The sequence below is a fragment of the Lampris incognitus genome, chromosome 17 (assembly GCF_029633865.1).
Source record: "Lampris incognitus isolate fLamInc1 chromosome 17, fLamInc1.hap2, whole genome shotgun sequence".
In the NCBI taxonomy this organism is placed as follows: Eukaryota; Metazoa; Chordata; class Actinopteri; order Lampriformes; family Lampridae; genus Lampris; species Lampris incognitus.
Window position 1 is genome coordinate 37,220,392 of NC_079227.1, and position 13,885 is coordinate 37,234,276.

At 47.9% G+C, this 13,885-nt stretch overlaps 1 protein-coding gene across 1 annotated transcript in view; it reads left to right on the forward strand.

Annotated features, from left to right (window-relative positions):
• gfra1b (gdnf family receptor alpha 1b) overlaps positions 1-13,885 on the forward strand; it is an 87,001-nt gene that overhangs the window by 59,310 nt on the left and 13,806 nt on the right. Inside the window, exons 5-6 of the mRNA XM_056297437.1 lie at positions 5,363-5,535; positions 11,141-11,250. Of these exons, the coding sequence (XP_056153412.1) occupies positions 5,363-5,535; positions 11,141-11,250 (283 nt within the window). The remainder of the gene's footprint in view (positions 1-5,362; positions 5,536-11,140; positions 11,251-13,885) is intronic.

Below are 13,885 nucleotides of genomic sequence, written 5' to 3' on the forward strand. Positions count from 1 at the left end.
TGGGAGGGTCAGGTTCAGGTTGGCGTGGAGGGGGGGGGGGCAGTTCCTGGGTATACTCAGGGTCCCTCCTCCAGATGGTCGTGAGGAGCTTAAAGAAGAGTGGCTCTTCTCTGAGGAAAGTGTTCCTCGACACACTGAAACCCTCCCAAGTATACGGCAGGCTGAGCAGATCTGCTGGATCCGTTTTGGGCGGGAGTCTACAGTCACGGGGAGAGCAGGAGCAGGAGCAGGCTTTAATGAAAAGCAGGTTACTTACAGAACTGACGAAACTGGTAGGTAACAGAGGTCTGGTTTGTATCCCACAATAACCCGGGGCGACCAGGGGGAATATACACGGCTGGGGAACCAATCAGGGGATGGAGAACACGTGAGCAGAGCAGGGGCAGGAACAGGCAGCCAATCAGTTCCCGTGGGACAGGTGAGCAAAGCAGCCCAACCATGACACCAGCATGGCGATCAAAAGACATATTCAGACACTAAGCTTTTGAAGGGACCTGTAGGGACCTGCGGCGCAGAGCACTGCAGTAAGGTACACGTTTTAGCCAAAAATCAAACTATTATCAACAGAGACTTGATGTGTGCACCAAAGGGATTGTCCGGAGCGTGGTTTAACAAACAAAAAGAAGAAGTCTTTGTAAATCGTTTTCCGGCAACCTCCTGGATCACAGAATGGAGCTCCTTCCTCCTTCTGGTGCAGAGACTCGGAAAGAGAGAAGTGCAGCTCATCCCAGCTCTCTGGGGGGCAAACGCGAAGCCAGTAATCTGGGTGTAATCATAGAGGGCGATCTAAAGTTTAAGAGCCATATTAATCATCTCACAAAATCAGCCCTCTAACGTCTTAATCTTTTTTTTTTTTCAAAACTAAGCGGCTTTCTACCAAAACCAGACTGGGAATTTACTACTGTAACGTGCGCGGATAAGTAGACTCGCTAGCCCTGGGCTGACGGGTCGGACCCTTTAGTCGACTGGTTAACGTTGTCGCCCGCGGTGCGGGAGGCACGGGTTCGCGTCCCGGCTGTGGCGGTTCCAGGGCTGCCCCCCTCGTTCGCTACCATACATCTATATCAAGCAGACTAGACTACTGCAGTGGACTATTCACCGGCCTCCCAAAACCAGTTGTGCGCCAGCTACAGCTAATGCAAAATGCGGCAGCACGTGTTCTCACCGGAACTAAAAGGTATGAGCACGTTACACCTGTTAGAGCTCTGCACGGGCTCCCCGTCAAAACTGGGATCGATTTTCAGATTGTGTTACTTGTACAAAAGCTCTAAATGGCCTCACACCACACGGTATGAGACAGGCTAATTACTTACAAACCGGCAAGACCTCTCAGGTCCTAAGGCAGTGGTCTTTTAACCATCCCTCGTGCTAGGTCTAGAGGAGGGGCAGCTGCCGTTTGTATTTATGCTCCAAGTAGATGGAACACCCTGCCTGAGGACCTGAGAGAGGCCCCCACACTGGACACAGTTAAAGCAGGTTAAGAACCTTACTTTTCACAACAGCCTATGGCCACATTATTGGTGTGTGTGTGTGTGTGTGTGTGTGTGTGTGTGCATGTTTAACTGTCCTTATGGGGACCAAATGTCCTCATTAGGATAGAAAAACCAGAAACCACCTACCTTGTGTTGACATTTTATAGGTCCTCACAAGTAAAAGGGTCTATTTCAGGGTTAGGACTTGGTTTTAGGGTTACGGTTAGAATTAGGGTTAGGTTAAGGTTAGGGTAAGGGTTAGGTTAAGGTTAGGGTAAGGGTTAGGTTAAGGTTAGGGCAAGGGTTAGGTTAAGGTTAGGGTAAGGGTTAGGTTAAGGTTAGGGTAAGGGTAAGGGTAAGGTTAGGGTAAGGGTTAGGGTTAGGCGTGTAGTTTGCATGGTTAAGGTTAGGGTTAAGGGCTAGGAAATGAATGTAGTCAATGAGGGGTCCTCATTAAGATAGTGAAACGAGTGTGTGTGTGTGTGTGTGTGTGTGTGTGTGTGTGTGTGTGTGTGTGTGTGTGTTATATTTATATATTCTGCTCTGATTCCTGTAAACTGCACTAACACCTGTTGATGTGCGTATTTATTTTCCACATCCATCCATCCATCCATCCGTTATCCAAACCGCTTATCCTGCTCTCAGGGCCGCGGGATGCTGGAGCCTATCCCAGCAGTCATTTTTTATTTTCTATATTTGCACTGTTAAGATTTAATATTTTCTATATTTGCATTATTAAGATTTAATATTTTCTATATTTGCACTGTTAAAATTTAATATTTTCTATATTTGCACTGTTCAGATTTAATATTTTCTATATTTGCATTATTAAGATTTAATATTTTCTATATTTACACTATTAAGATTTAATATTTTCTGTATTTGCACTGTTCAGATTTAATATTTTCTATATTTGCACTGTTCAGATTTAATATTTTCTATATTTTCAGTATTAAGATTTAATATTTTCTATATTTGCATTATTAAGATTTAATATTTTCTATATTTGCACTGTTAAGATTTAATATTTTCTATATTTGCACTGTTAAGATTAATATTTTCTATATTTGCACTGTTAAGATTTAATATTTTCTATATTTGCACTGTTAAGATTAATATTTTCTATATTTGCACTGTTCAGATTCATATTTTCTATATTTGCACTGTTAAGATTTAATATTTTCTATATTTGCATTATTAAGATTTAATATTTTCTATATTTGCACTGTTAAGATTTAATATTTTCTATATTTGCACTATTAAGATTTAATATTTTCTATATTTGCATTATTAAGATTTAATTTGCTCTATATTTACACTGTTAAGATTTAATATTTTCTATATTTGTACTGTTAAGATTTAATATTTTCTATATTTGCACTATTAAGATTAATATTTTCTATATTTGCAGTATTAAGATTAATATTTTCTATATTTGCACTGTTCAGATTTAATATTTTCTGTATTTGCACTGTTCAGATTGTGTGGATTGTATTGTCACTTTGTGTAGAGCACATTGTGCTGCCTGTGTATGAAATGTGCTATGTAAACAAAGTGTGTTGCTGTTGTTAATGGAAACCCATCTGGGCCGGGCATTCCCAGGTGGCATGGCCTGGATCGCAGCCGCACTTCATCTGGTCTGAGTGCCGCATTTAAACTGCAGCAGCCCTCCTTCGCGACAGGAGGTGAAGACATATTCAAATAAGAGGCAATGTTGGCGTTGGTCTCCTCTGTGCCACACCAGGGGAAGGAGTTGAGGACCCAAACGCAGACGGTGGGGACAGACTGGGCTGGAACAAGGTTTTATTAACACAAACTCACCACACGGGGACGTCGGTTCAGGCGGCAAGAAAGACTGGAGACAAGCTACCAAAAGTCAATGTGTGTGTGTGTGGGGGGGGGCAATCTGATAAAGTGCCAGGGCAACCAGGGGGAATCTATAACTTGCTGGAGAGCCAATCAGGGAAATGGGGCACAGGTGAGCAGGGCAGGAACAGGAATCACAAGCCAGATAAGGGGCTGGGGATGAAGTGAGTACAGCAGGGGCAATGGGGTAAGCGGGGCAACCAGGGTTACTCAGGTAAACGGGGCAACCAGGGTTACTCAGGTAAGCGGGGCAACCAGGGTTACTCAGGTAAGCGGGGCAACCAGGGTTACTCAGGTAAACGGGGCAACCAGGGTTACTCAGGTAAGCGGGGCTCAGGAGAGCAGAAATACTTACCAGGAGATGGGGAACAGCTGAGCCTCGACGGCCCAGACCACACAGCCATGACACTGAACTGTAGAGGGGCTGAAGAGGTGTCTCAACGTGCTGTTGGGTCAGTGGATCAGATGACACGCTGCCCCGCGGGGTTCTTATCGGGTAACCGGGCGGTCATTGCTCTGATTCTTCAGTTGGTGGCAAGCAAGCAGCTGGACTTCTTACCACATCCATGTCTCTCCTGTCTAGTAAACAGCAGTACCTTCCGGATGTGACGTGTGATCCATCCTGAGTTTGGTCTTAGAAGTCACTCCTGCTTTTGAATTCACATATTTGTTCTAACCTAGTGGTTTCTTGTTCAGGATTTTTTCCATTACCCTCCTGGACTTCCTTCTGATAAGAAGTCCAGGAGAAAAGGTGTCCACATGAGGTGGCTTAAGCCGCATCCCAGATCACAGCAGCATACACTGGAGAGTTTTTACTGGCAAGCCAAAATGACGATTGTTCTGGACAAAGGTGCAGAAACAGCCACTGTTCAAATCTCCAGGCTGAAGTTCCAGGAAAGCTGAATGCTGGGGTCATATGCAGGGGTACCGAGGCCTGGTCCGATGTGATGTTGGGGTCTATACGGCAGGCCTGGACTATACGTTCAAATAAAGAACGTTTAATCAGTCCACAGCAAGAAGGTTCTGGGTTCGAGCCCCGGGGTCGTCCCGGGTCGTCCTCTGTGTGGAGTTTGTATGTTCTCCCGGTGTCTGTGTGGGTTTCCTCGGGGGGCTCCGGGTTCCTCCCACAGTCCAAAAACATGGAGGTCAGGTGAATCGACTGTAGTGAGTGAGTGTGTGTGTGTGGGCCCTGTGATGGTCTGGCGGCCTGTCCAGGGTGTTTCCCCGCCTGTCACCCAGTGACTGCTGGGATAGGCTCCAGCATCCCCGCGACCCTGAGCACACGATAAGCGGTTTGGATGATGGATGGATGGATGGATGATGGATGATGGATGGATGGATGGATGGATGGATGGATGATGGATGGATGGATGGATGATGGATGGATATTAATTGTGTGCATTTTGTCATTACTGAAGAGAATCATTCAGTTCATCCGCTGAGTTTAATATTGCGTTTACATTTTGAGGTAATTGGGGTGGTGGTGGAAGTAGCGGTCTATTCCGTGGCCTACCAACACGGCGATCGCCGGTTCGAATCCCCATGTTACCTCCGGCTTGGTCAGGCATCCCTACAGACACAATTGGCCGTGTCTGTGGGTTGGAAGCCGGATGTGGGTATGTGTCCTGGTCGCTGCTCTAGCGCCTCCTCTGGTCGGTCGGGGCGCCTGTTCACGGGGGGATAGCATGATCCTGCCACGCGCTACGTCCCCCTGGTGAAACTCCCCCCTGTCAGGTGAAAAGAAGCGGCTGGTGACCCCACATGTATGGGAGGAGGCATGTGGTAGTCTGCAGCCCCCCCCCCGGATCAGCAGAGGGGGTGGAGCAGCGACCGGGACGGCTTGGAAGAGTAGGATGACTGGCCAAGTACAACTGGGGAGAAAAAGGGGGGGGTAAAGAAATGGTTGAGGTCATTTGATCGAGCATACAGGCATATTGTCATGTTTATCAGCAGGACATCCATGCACATGGACCCACACCACCCACACCAACTCACACAGGGTTTTCTCTCCCCCCATCATCAAGGTTCCCCCCAAACACAGCTATGGGATGCTGTTTTGTTACTGCCCAGCTGGAGACCAGTACGCCTGCACAGAGCGCCGGCGACAGACCATTGTGCCCGCGTGCTCCTACGAGGACAAAGACAAGCCCAACTGCATGTCACTCCAGAACGCGTGCAAAAGCAACTACATATGCAGGTGAGGAGGTGCAGGCGGGGAGGTGCAGGCGGGGAGGGGTTAGTGGGGTTTTCACCATCGTAGACCCCACAAAGCTGTGTTTAAGATTTTACACTCCCCCGCTCGCACGTGTGGCGGACCGCATCATCTTCCCCAGATAGCAACTCTGCTGCGGCCCGGACCCGTCCCGCACCCGGCACTTCATCCGGCCCACATACCACGTGGAATGAGGGCACTTTGGGTGGTCCGCTCCTGTGTGCCAGATCTGGGCCAGAACCAAGCCATAGCGATGCCGCATGTGCCACATGTTTGCCAAAGGTGGCCCATATTTGTGTTGTGATATTGGGGCCATATTCACCATTTACCACACGGGCCACTTCAGGGTCACATCCAGACCACATGTTGCCCAGAGCGCCACAGCTTTGCCAAAAAAGGCCCACATGTGATTTGGCATATTTGGGCCATATTTGCTATTATACATGTGGGCCACTTTAGTCTCACATCCGTTTTGTCAGGGCCAGAAGAAGACCATCAGTGCTGCATCACAGCCTGAAGTGGCCCACATCTGGATGCTGTCTGGGCCTGCTTTTGACCCTGTGTCGAGACCCTCTTCTGTCCAAGCTTTGTGGGGCTGTTGTAAAGTTACTTATACATCATTCATTACGTTTTTAAGAGGTGCACAGGAAATACGTAGACAGAAGTCCCAAGCAGCTTGTAGATCGCAGCAAACTCCTGTGGCCGCAGGGATGCACTGGAACGTCATGTAAGTAGCAGTGTTGCATTTTCAGATGCAGAGATGGAGTATCTACAGTCCGCCCTTGTTACAGACCAGTATTCAGATACAGTTACTGTGCAGGACAGTTAATATATACATTTTGAGAAGAATACTTCTAGAATACTTCACTCCTAATCAGCGCTGGCATCATGGGTGGGATGCAAGTTAACATGAAAACTGAAAATGGAAAGAAAGGAAGCTGACTTTTTTGGAGGGGGGGGGTTCCCCCTTTTTCTCCCCAATTGTACTTGGCCAATTACCCTGTTTTCCAAGCTGTCCCGGTCCTCCTTCCCGATCCAGGGAGGGCTGCAGACTACCACATGTCTCCTCCGATCCATGTGGAGTCACCAGCCGCTTCTTTTCACCTGGCAGTGAGGAGTTCCCCGAGTCCCCCGTACAACCAGAGGAGGCGCTAGTGCAGCCACCAGGACACATACACACATCCGGCTTCCCACCCGCAGACACGGCCAATTGTGTCTGCAGGGACGCCCCACCGAGGATTCGAACCAGCGATCCCCATGTTGGTAGGCAACGGAATAGACCGCCGCGCCACCCGGACACTCAGGAAGCGGTCTTTTAAAGGGGAGGCTGGAGTGTGCAACTGTGCAACAATAAAACACATGGAAAAGTCAGGCAACATGAAAATAACAGCAATTAGTGAGGCGAGGTCAACTGAGAAGTGCTCCCACTGTGAAACTTAAATGCCCTGGTGCCGAACCTGCCCCCGACTAAAAGTAGTCATTCAACCTTTCAAAGTACTGTCAACTGTTTTCAGATCTCCCGGAGCAGGTTTTCTCCTGCTAGAAACGGCGGCCGGTCAACGCATACTGAGATAATGGCAGGGATTCACTACTAGCAACAACACACAACCACAGCAGGAATTGGTTTTTAGTTACACAACACCTTCTTAAAACAAAATGCTGCACAAGATACAGAAAAATAAATAACATCCCCATAGTTACTAAATACAGGAAAGTAAAAATAACAGCCCCGTCACAGGGAAGAGAGGTCGGTAGAGACGGGTTCTCAGAACTTTTTTAAAGCAGTTGACAGACTCAGCTGATCTAACAGAGGGAGGAGACTGTTCCAGAGGGACCGGGGCCTGCTCTAACAGAGGGAGGAGACTGTTCCAGAGGGACCGGGGCCTGATCTAACAGAGGGAGGAGACTGTTACAGAGGGACAGGGGCCTGATCTAACGGAGGGAGAAGACTGTTCCAGAGGGACCGGGGCCTGTTCTAACAGAGGGAGGAGACTGTTCCAGAGGGACCGGTGCCTGCTCTAACAGAGGGAGGAGACTGTTACAGAGGGACAGGGGCCTGATCTAACAGAGGGAGAAGACTGTTCCAGAGGGACCGGGGCCTGATCTAACAGAGGGAGGAGACTGTTCCAGAGGGACCGGGGCCTGCTCTAACAGAGGGAGGAGACTGTTCCAGAGGGACCGGGGCCTGTTCTAACAGAGGGAGGAGACTGTTCCAGAGGGACCGGTGCCTGCTCTAACAGAGGGAGGAGACTGTTACAGAGGGACAGGGGCCTGATCTAACAGAGGGAGAAGACTGTTCCAGAGGGACCGGGGCCTGATCTAACAGAGGGAGGAGACTGTTCCAGAGGGGCCGGGGCCTGCTCTAACAGAGGGAGGTGACTGTTACAGAGGGACAGGGGCCTGATCTAACAGAGGGAGAAGACTGTTCCAGAGGGACCGGGGCCTGATCTAACAGAGGGAGGAGACTGTTCCAGAGGGGCCGGGGCCTGATCTAACAGAGGGAGCAGACTGTTCCAGAGGGGCCAGGGCCTGATCTAACAGAGGGAGGAGACTGTTCCAGAGGGGCCGGGGCCTGATCTAACAGAGGGAGGAGACTGTTCCAGAGGGACCGGGGCCTGCTCTAACAGAGGGAGGAGACTATTCCAGAGGGACCGGGGCCTGATCTAACAGAGGGAGGAGAGTGTTCCAGAGGGACCGGGGCCTGCTCTAACAGAGGGAGGAGACTGTTCCAGAGGAACCGGTGCCTGATCTAACGGAGGGAGGAGACTGTTCCAGAGGGGCCAGGACCTGCTCTAACGGAGGGAGGATACTGTTACAGAGGGACCGGGGCCTGATCTAACGGAGGGAGGAGACTGTTCCAGAGGGACCGGGGCCTGATCTAACAGAGGGAGGAGACTGTTCCAGAGGGACCGGGGCCTGATCTAACAGAGGGAGGAGACTGTTCCAGAGGGACCGGGGCCTGCTCTGACAGAGGGAGGAGACTGTTCCAGAGGGGCCGGGGCCTGATCTAACGGAGGGAGGAGACTGTTCCAGAGGGACCGGGGCCTGATCTAACGGAGGGAGGAGACTGTTCCAGAGGGGCCGGGGCCTGATCTAACAGAGGGAGGAGACTGTTCCAGAGGGGCCGGAGCCCTTGCCGCAAAAGCACAGTCACCCGTGGATTTGCAGAGGGAGCGGGCTATAAATGCCTCCTGTACAAGATATAGTCCACCTGTGTGCACCTTCCTCCACTCTTATACGTCACCCTGTGTTCCTCCCTCTTCTTGAAATATGTATTCACCACAGCCATTTCCACCCTCTTCACAAAATCCACCTCCATCTCTCCTTCCACATTTCTCTCCTTGACACCATACCTCCTCATCACCTCTGTTCCCTTCACCAACATGCCCATCGAAGTCATCCCCAATCACCACTCTGTCCTCCTTGGCTACCCTCTCAACCACGTCGTCCAACTCACTCCAGAATTCTTCTTTCTCTTCCATCTCACACCCAACTTGCGGGGCATATGTACTGATAACGTTCATCAATACACCTTCGATTTCCAGCTTCATCCTCATCACTCCGTCTGACACTCTCTTCACCTCCAGCACGCTCTTGATACACTCTTACTTCAGAATTACCCCTACCCCATTTCTCCTTCCATCCACACCATGGGAGAAGAGTTTGAACCCACCTCCGATACTCCTGGCCTTACTCCCCTTCCACCTGGTCTCTTGCACACACAGTATGCCTACCTTTCTTCTCTCCATCATATCAGCCAGCTCTCTCCCTTTACCTGTCATAGTGCCATCATTCAAAGTTACAACTCTCACCTCCACACTCCTCCCCTTCCTCCTCTCCCGCTGCCTCTGGACATGCCTTCCCCCTCTCCTTCTCCTTTGCCCAACAGTAGCATAGTTTCCACTGGCTCCCTGCTGGTTAGCAGTACCGGTGGTGGTTATTGGTAACCCAGGCCTCGACCGGGTTACCGAAATCTTATTTATGATCCGTGTATTTGATTTGGCAAAGATTTTACGCCGGATGCCCTTCCTGCCACAACCCTCCCCATTTATCTGGGCTTAGGACTGGCCTTAAGAATGCACTGGCTTGTGCATCCTCAGTGGCTGGTTAAAAAACAGAATTATTATTATTTGATTTTAATCATTTGGCATGAATATAATTTCTATTTCATGATATTTCCCCGTTTTGAGGTAGCTTTGCCAAGATGAGAAACAAGGGCTGTGGATACTTGAAGAAGGTGGAGTTTCTCCATCACATACATTCTTTTTACAGGAATTCTTGAATACCCATGGTACGTTGAAGAAACAGCGAACTTGACAGATTTCACACCAAAAATCCTCCAAATAATGTATCTGAGACTTTTTCCAGATCAAATCCCAGCATGTGTCTGAGGTTGGTGTTGAGTTGCTGTGAATGAGCTGAGGTGTGCTCAGGGAAGGGAGCTGTGAACTAGCATGAAAAGATACTACATCTCCTGACGGAGCTCAGCGACGGAGCTCTGCTGTCGTAGGCAACTCGCTTAAAGGCCAAACGGCACATCACGGGCACGATCATGTTCTTACACGCCACTTTTATTTCTTACAGGGAAACTTTCCTAATTTTCAATATTACTTCCATGTATTAATTGTGGGGATGGCATCGCTATAATAACAACACTTGCCAAAGTAGCCTATCACAGCCGGCTTAAATTAACATCCACTGAGGTCAGTGGATGACAGAGGAACTACAAGGCTCATTGGCTTAGATGATTGTTTTCTAATTGGCTCTGTGCGTAACGATAGTCCACTGACTTCCGGTTTCTACTGCAGCGGTCACACCAGTTTCCTGTTTGTTGGCGTGTGCGATTGACAATGGCAGTTTTCTCGCGATGCCTGCAAGATTTACCATGGATAAATGTCAACCACATGCACACAACTGTCCAAATCTTGCAGGCATCGCGAGAAATATGCCATTGTCAATAGCACACGCCAACAAACAGGAAACTGGTGTGACCGCTGCAATAGAAACCGGAAGTCAGTGGACTATAGGTATATGTCCGCCATTGAGGAACTCGTTCAGTGCATTCTGGTACACATAGGCAACGTAGAAAAGGTCTTTTAGCAGAAGGATCTTGAATTCTCTGTCAAAATGGATTACACCAAGAAAGCTGTAGTTTTGAAAGGCTCGATAAACCAACAGCACTTAGTTTGTTAATGGCAAAATTTCCCTTTAACGTTTGTAGCTATTTGGAAAAAAAAGAAAAAAGAAAAATTACAAATATGGAGCAATGGAGACAATCAGCAAGCGTATCCAAGAAGGCATTGAGTATTTCAAATGTAGGCGAGTACATCCTAAGCAAACTGTTTACTTTTCTGTCTGTAACTTACATCCAGAAACAAGAATTATTTGCAAACCCTTTATAGAGCCACTGTGTAGGCCATAAACATATAATTATTTTTCTTGCTAAATTATCTCAGGGACATTGATTATAACCGATTTTTGTCAAAAACATTTGCAAGAATGGGTTGGAAATAGTGAAATCCAAAGATACCCGTGTGTTATTTGCAGCTAGTTCTAAGCTAGCTCCTGACTTGTGAACTGTGTGTTCTAGGTCCAGGCTAGCAGACTTCATCAGTAACTGTCAGCCAGAGGCCCACTCCATATCAGGCTGCCTGAGAGAGAACTACGCTGACTGTCTCCTGGCTTACTCTGGCCTAATAGGTAAGCTCTCCTCTCAGAACATGCGTTATTCAAGGTTTTCCAAGAAAAGACGGTTTTCATAACTAAACTTGTAACTGGGCAACAGACATCCTATGTAAAAGATGTGCAGATACGGTGCAGGACACCAGTGACTCCAGCCTCTGATGAAATTATTAACTACATTGTGGACTTGATTGCAGTCTCTCTATTGTAACTCAGTTAAACCCAGCAAGGACAGATGATAGAAATGTATCATAGCGAATTCAGAGGGCAGCCAGGAGGTGAACCCGTGTCACCCACACCATGGGCGACTGCGCTAACCGGTCGACTGAAGGGTCGACCCGTTACCAAGGGCTAGCGAATCTATTCATCCATGGTCGTTACAGTATCGGTATCCCTTTTCTTTCCATTTGATTTTAGTCTTGGGTAAAATCTCTGATCATCATCAGTTCCGTATCCTATGAAGGTCAAAGGAGCACAGCTGACGCCTCAACAGGTTTCAGTTGAAGTCATCCTTGTGTTCTAGTAGGGGGAGTACCTGGTGGTCCCTATATCCTCTCCAGGGATGGCTGGCTGCTGGTTCACAGAGGAACTCATCAGCCCTTTGACAAGTTTTGTCTTTAGTTCTGCTGGGTGTCCACACACCCTCCTCACAACAACCCAAGGGTTGAAGTGGGGGTGCCAGCTTAGTCGCCGACGACCCGACGGTTGCAGTTTAACGTCGTACCCAGGACAAATCTCTGATACCAATACTTAATTTAAGCCTGGTATCTGCCTAGTATCCAGAACCAGTATAGGTATCTGTATTGGTGCATCGCTAACAGATGAGGCTATTGGGCGGTCTGACAGGACGCGGAAGCGGGGCAGGCTAAGCTAGCTGCTAGCTCATGCAGACCAGCAGTTCTGACAGTCATCCTGGCTGGCGTTCGTTCTCCTGGACAGTGATTTTATTTTTTTATTTGTTTATTTATTTTGGGTTTAGTTTGGATATGTGTGTTCTTGCAGTTTTTGGATATGTGTGTTTGTATTTGTGTTGCGCTGCTGTGGGCTGGGGGACATGATATCTTGTTTCATTTCATGTGCCTCCGTACACGAAATGAAACGACAAAGGGTCCCTGACACTGTAGAGGAAATGTCTGTGACTACACAAGTTAGGAGTTGCTGGATGGAGGAAGGCCGTACCTGGCCGTATGTGACTTGTAGTCCCTCTGGTCTGCTGTGAAAAGGAGATCCTGTGCTGAAAGTCTGGTCCATGAAGCTTCTATAGTAAATGCAGCAATGCACCTTGAAATAAAGGTCTAATGAGAAGTAAAAAGGCTCAGCAGAAACACTATTTAAGGATGTCTAGCATGATAGTAAAGATGTGCAAAAAAATAAATCATTCCTTTTAGACCACCTGTTTCAAATGAGGCTCCTTAAGACTGTAGTTTTATTATTAAATGTATTCATTCTCTTAACAGTCAATGCCCATACACTGCATGCATTACATGGGTTTTGTAATCAATGCACACAGTGAAACTAGCTGGGATAAGTAAGTGTTACGCTCAACAAAAGCACAACAAACAGCCCTTTTCATCAGTCAAAACAAAATCCCTTGTGATCCGCTTTGTGTTTTCCCATCAGGCTGCGCTGACTGCATAATCAGAGTCATTTTGTGATGGACTCCTAAAATAAACATCACATGCAGGAAGCAGGGAAATGATGAAATATCCTCACAGAGAGATGCTGACAGGGCCAGCAGACTTCAATTCATCATGTTTGCCAAGCCAAACAACTTTAAATGACAATTGTTAGTACACGCAACTCTTAGCAAGCTAACTCTGCTCTGTTGTATTCAGGCTGTCTTTTCTTTTCTCTTTCCACATTATCACTTGATTTGAGTCAGAGCCCCAGAAAATATTTAAGTGTTCTATCTGATTTAATTCATCCCAAAATAAAAAAGCATGTTAACGGTTGTCTCGCAGCAAGAAGGTCCTGGGTTCGAGCCCCGGGGTAGTCCAATCTTGGGGGACGTCCTCTGTGTGGAGTTTGCATGTTCTCCCCGTGTCTGCGTGGGTTTCCTCCCACAGTCCAAAGACATGTAGGTCAGGTGACTCGGCCGTACTAAACTGTCCCTAGGTGTAAATGTGTGTGCCATCCCTGTGATGGCCTGGCGTCCTGTCCAGGGTGTCTCCCCGCCTGCCCCCCAATGACTGCTGGGATAGGCTCCAGCATCCCACGACCCTGAGAGCAGGATAAGCGGTTTGGATAATGGATGGATGGATGGGGTTTAAAAGTCAAAGTGAATTAAGATGTCTTAAAAGAACAACCAGTGACTAGTGGATGTGAGCATGTTATTTGATGGAAAATTGTTAACATTTTAATCTCATTGGTCTGTTCTTTAATGTATGGGGTGTATGTGTATGTTAGCTGTGCATCCCTGTCAAGGTAGTTGTCTTATATATTATGGAGAAATATTGCGGAGGCGTTGTGGTTGTGGTTTGTGATTTGTTGTTGGGCCTGTACACTGTGGCAGATCCTCCCATTCAGCCATAACAGAACATCAGCATACAAGCGAGCCATATCAGTTTATTCGTTGGAACACTTGTCAGGGAAATTGATGACCGTTAACATTGTTATCGTGATGCCAGCAGTAAAACTAGTACCTGACACAAAG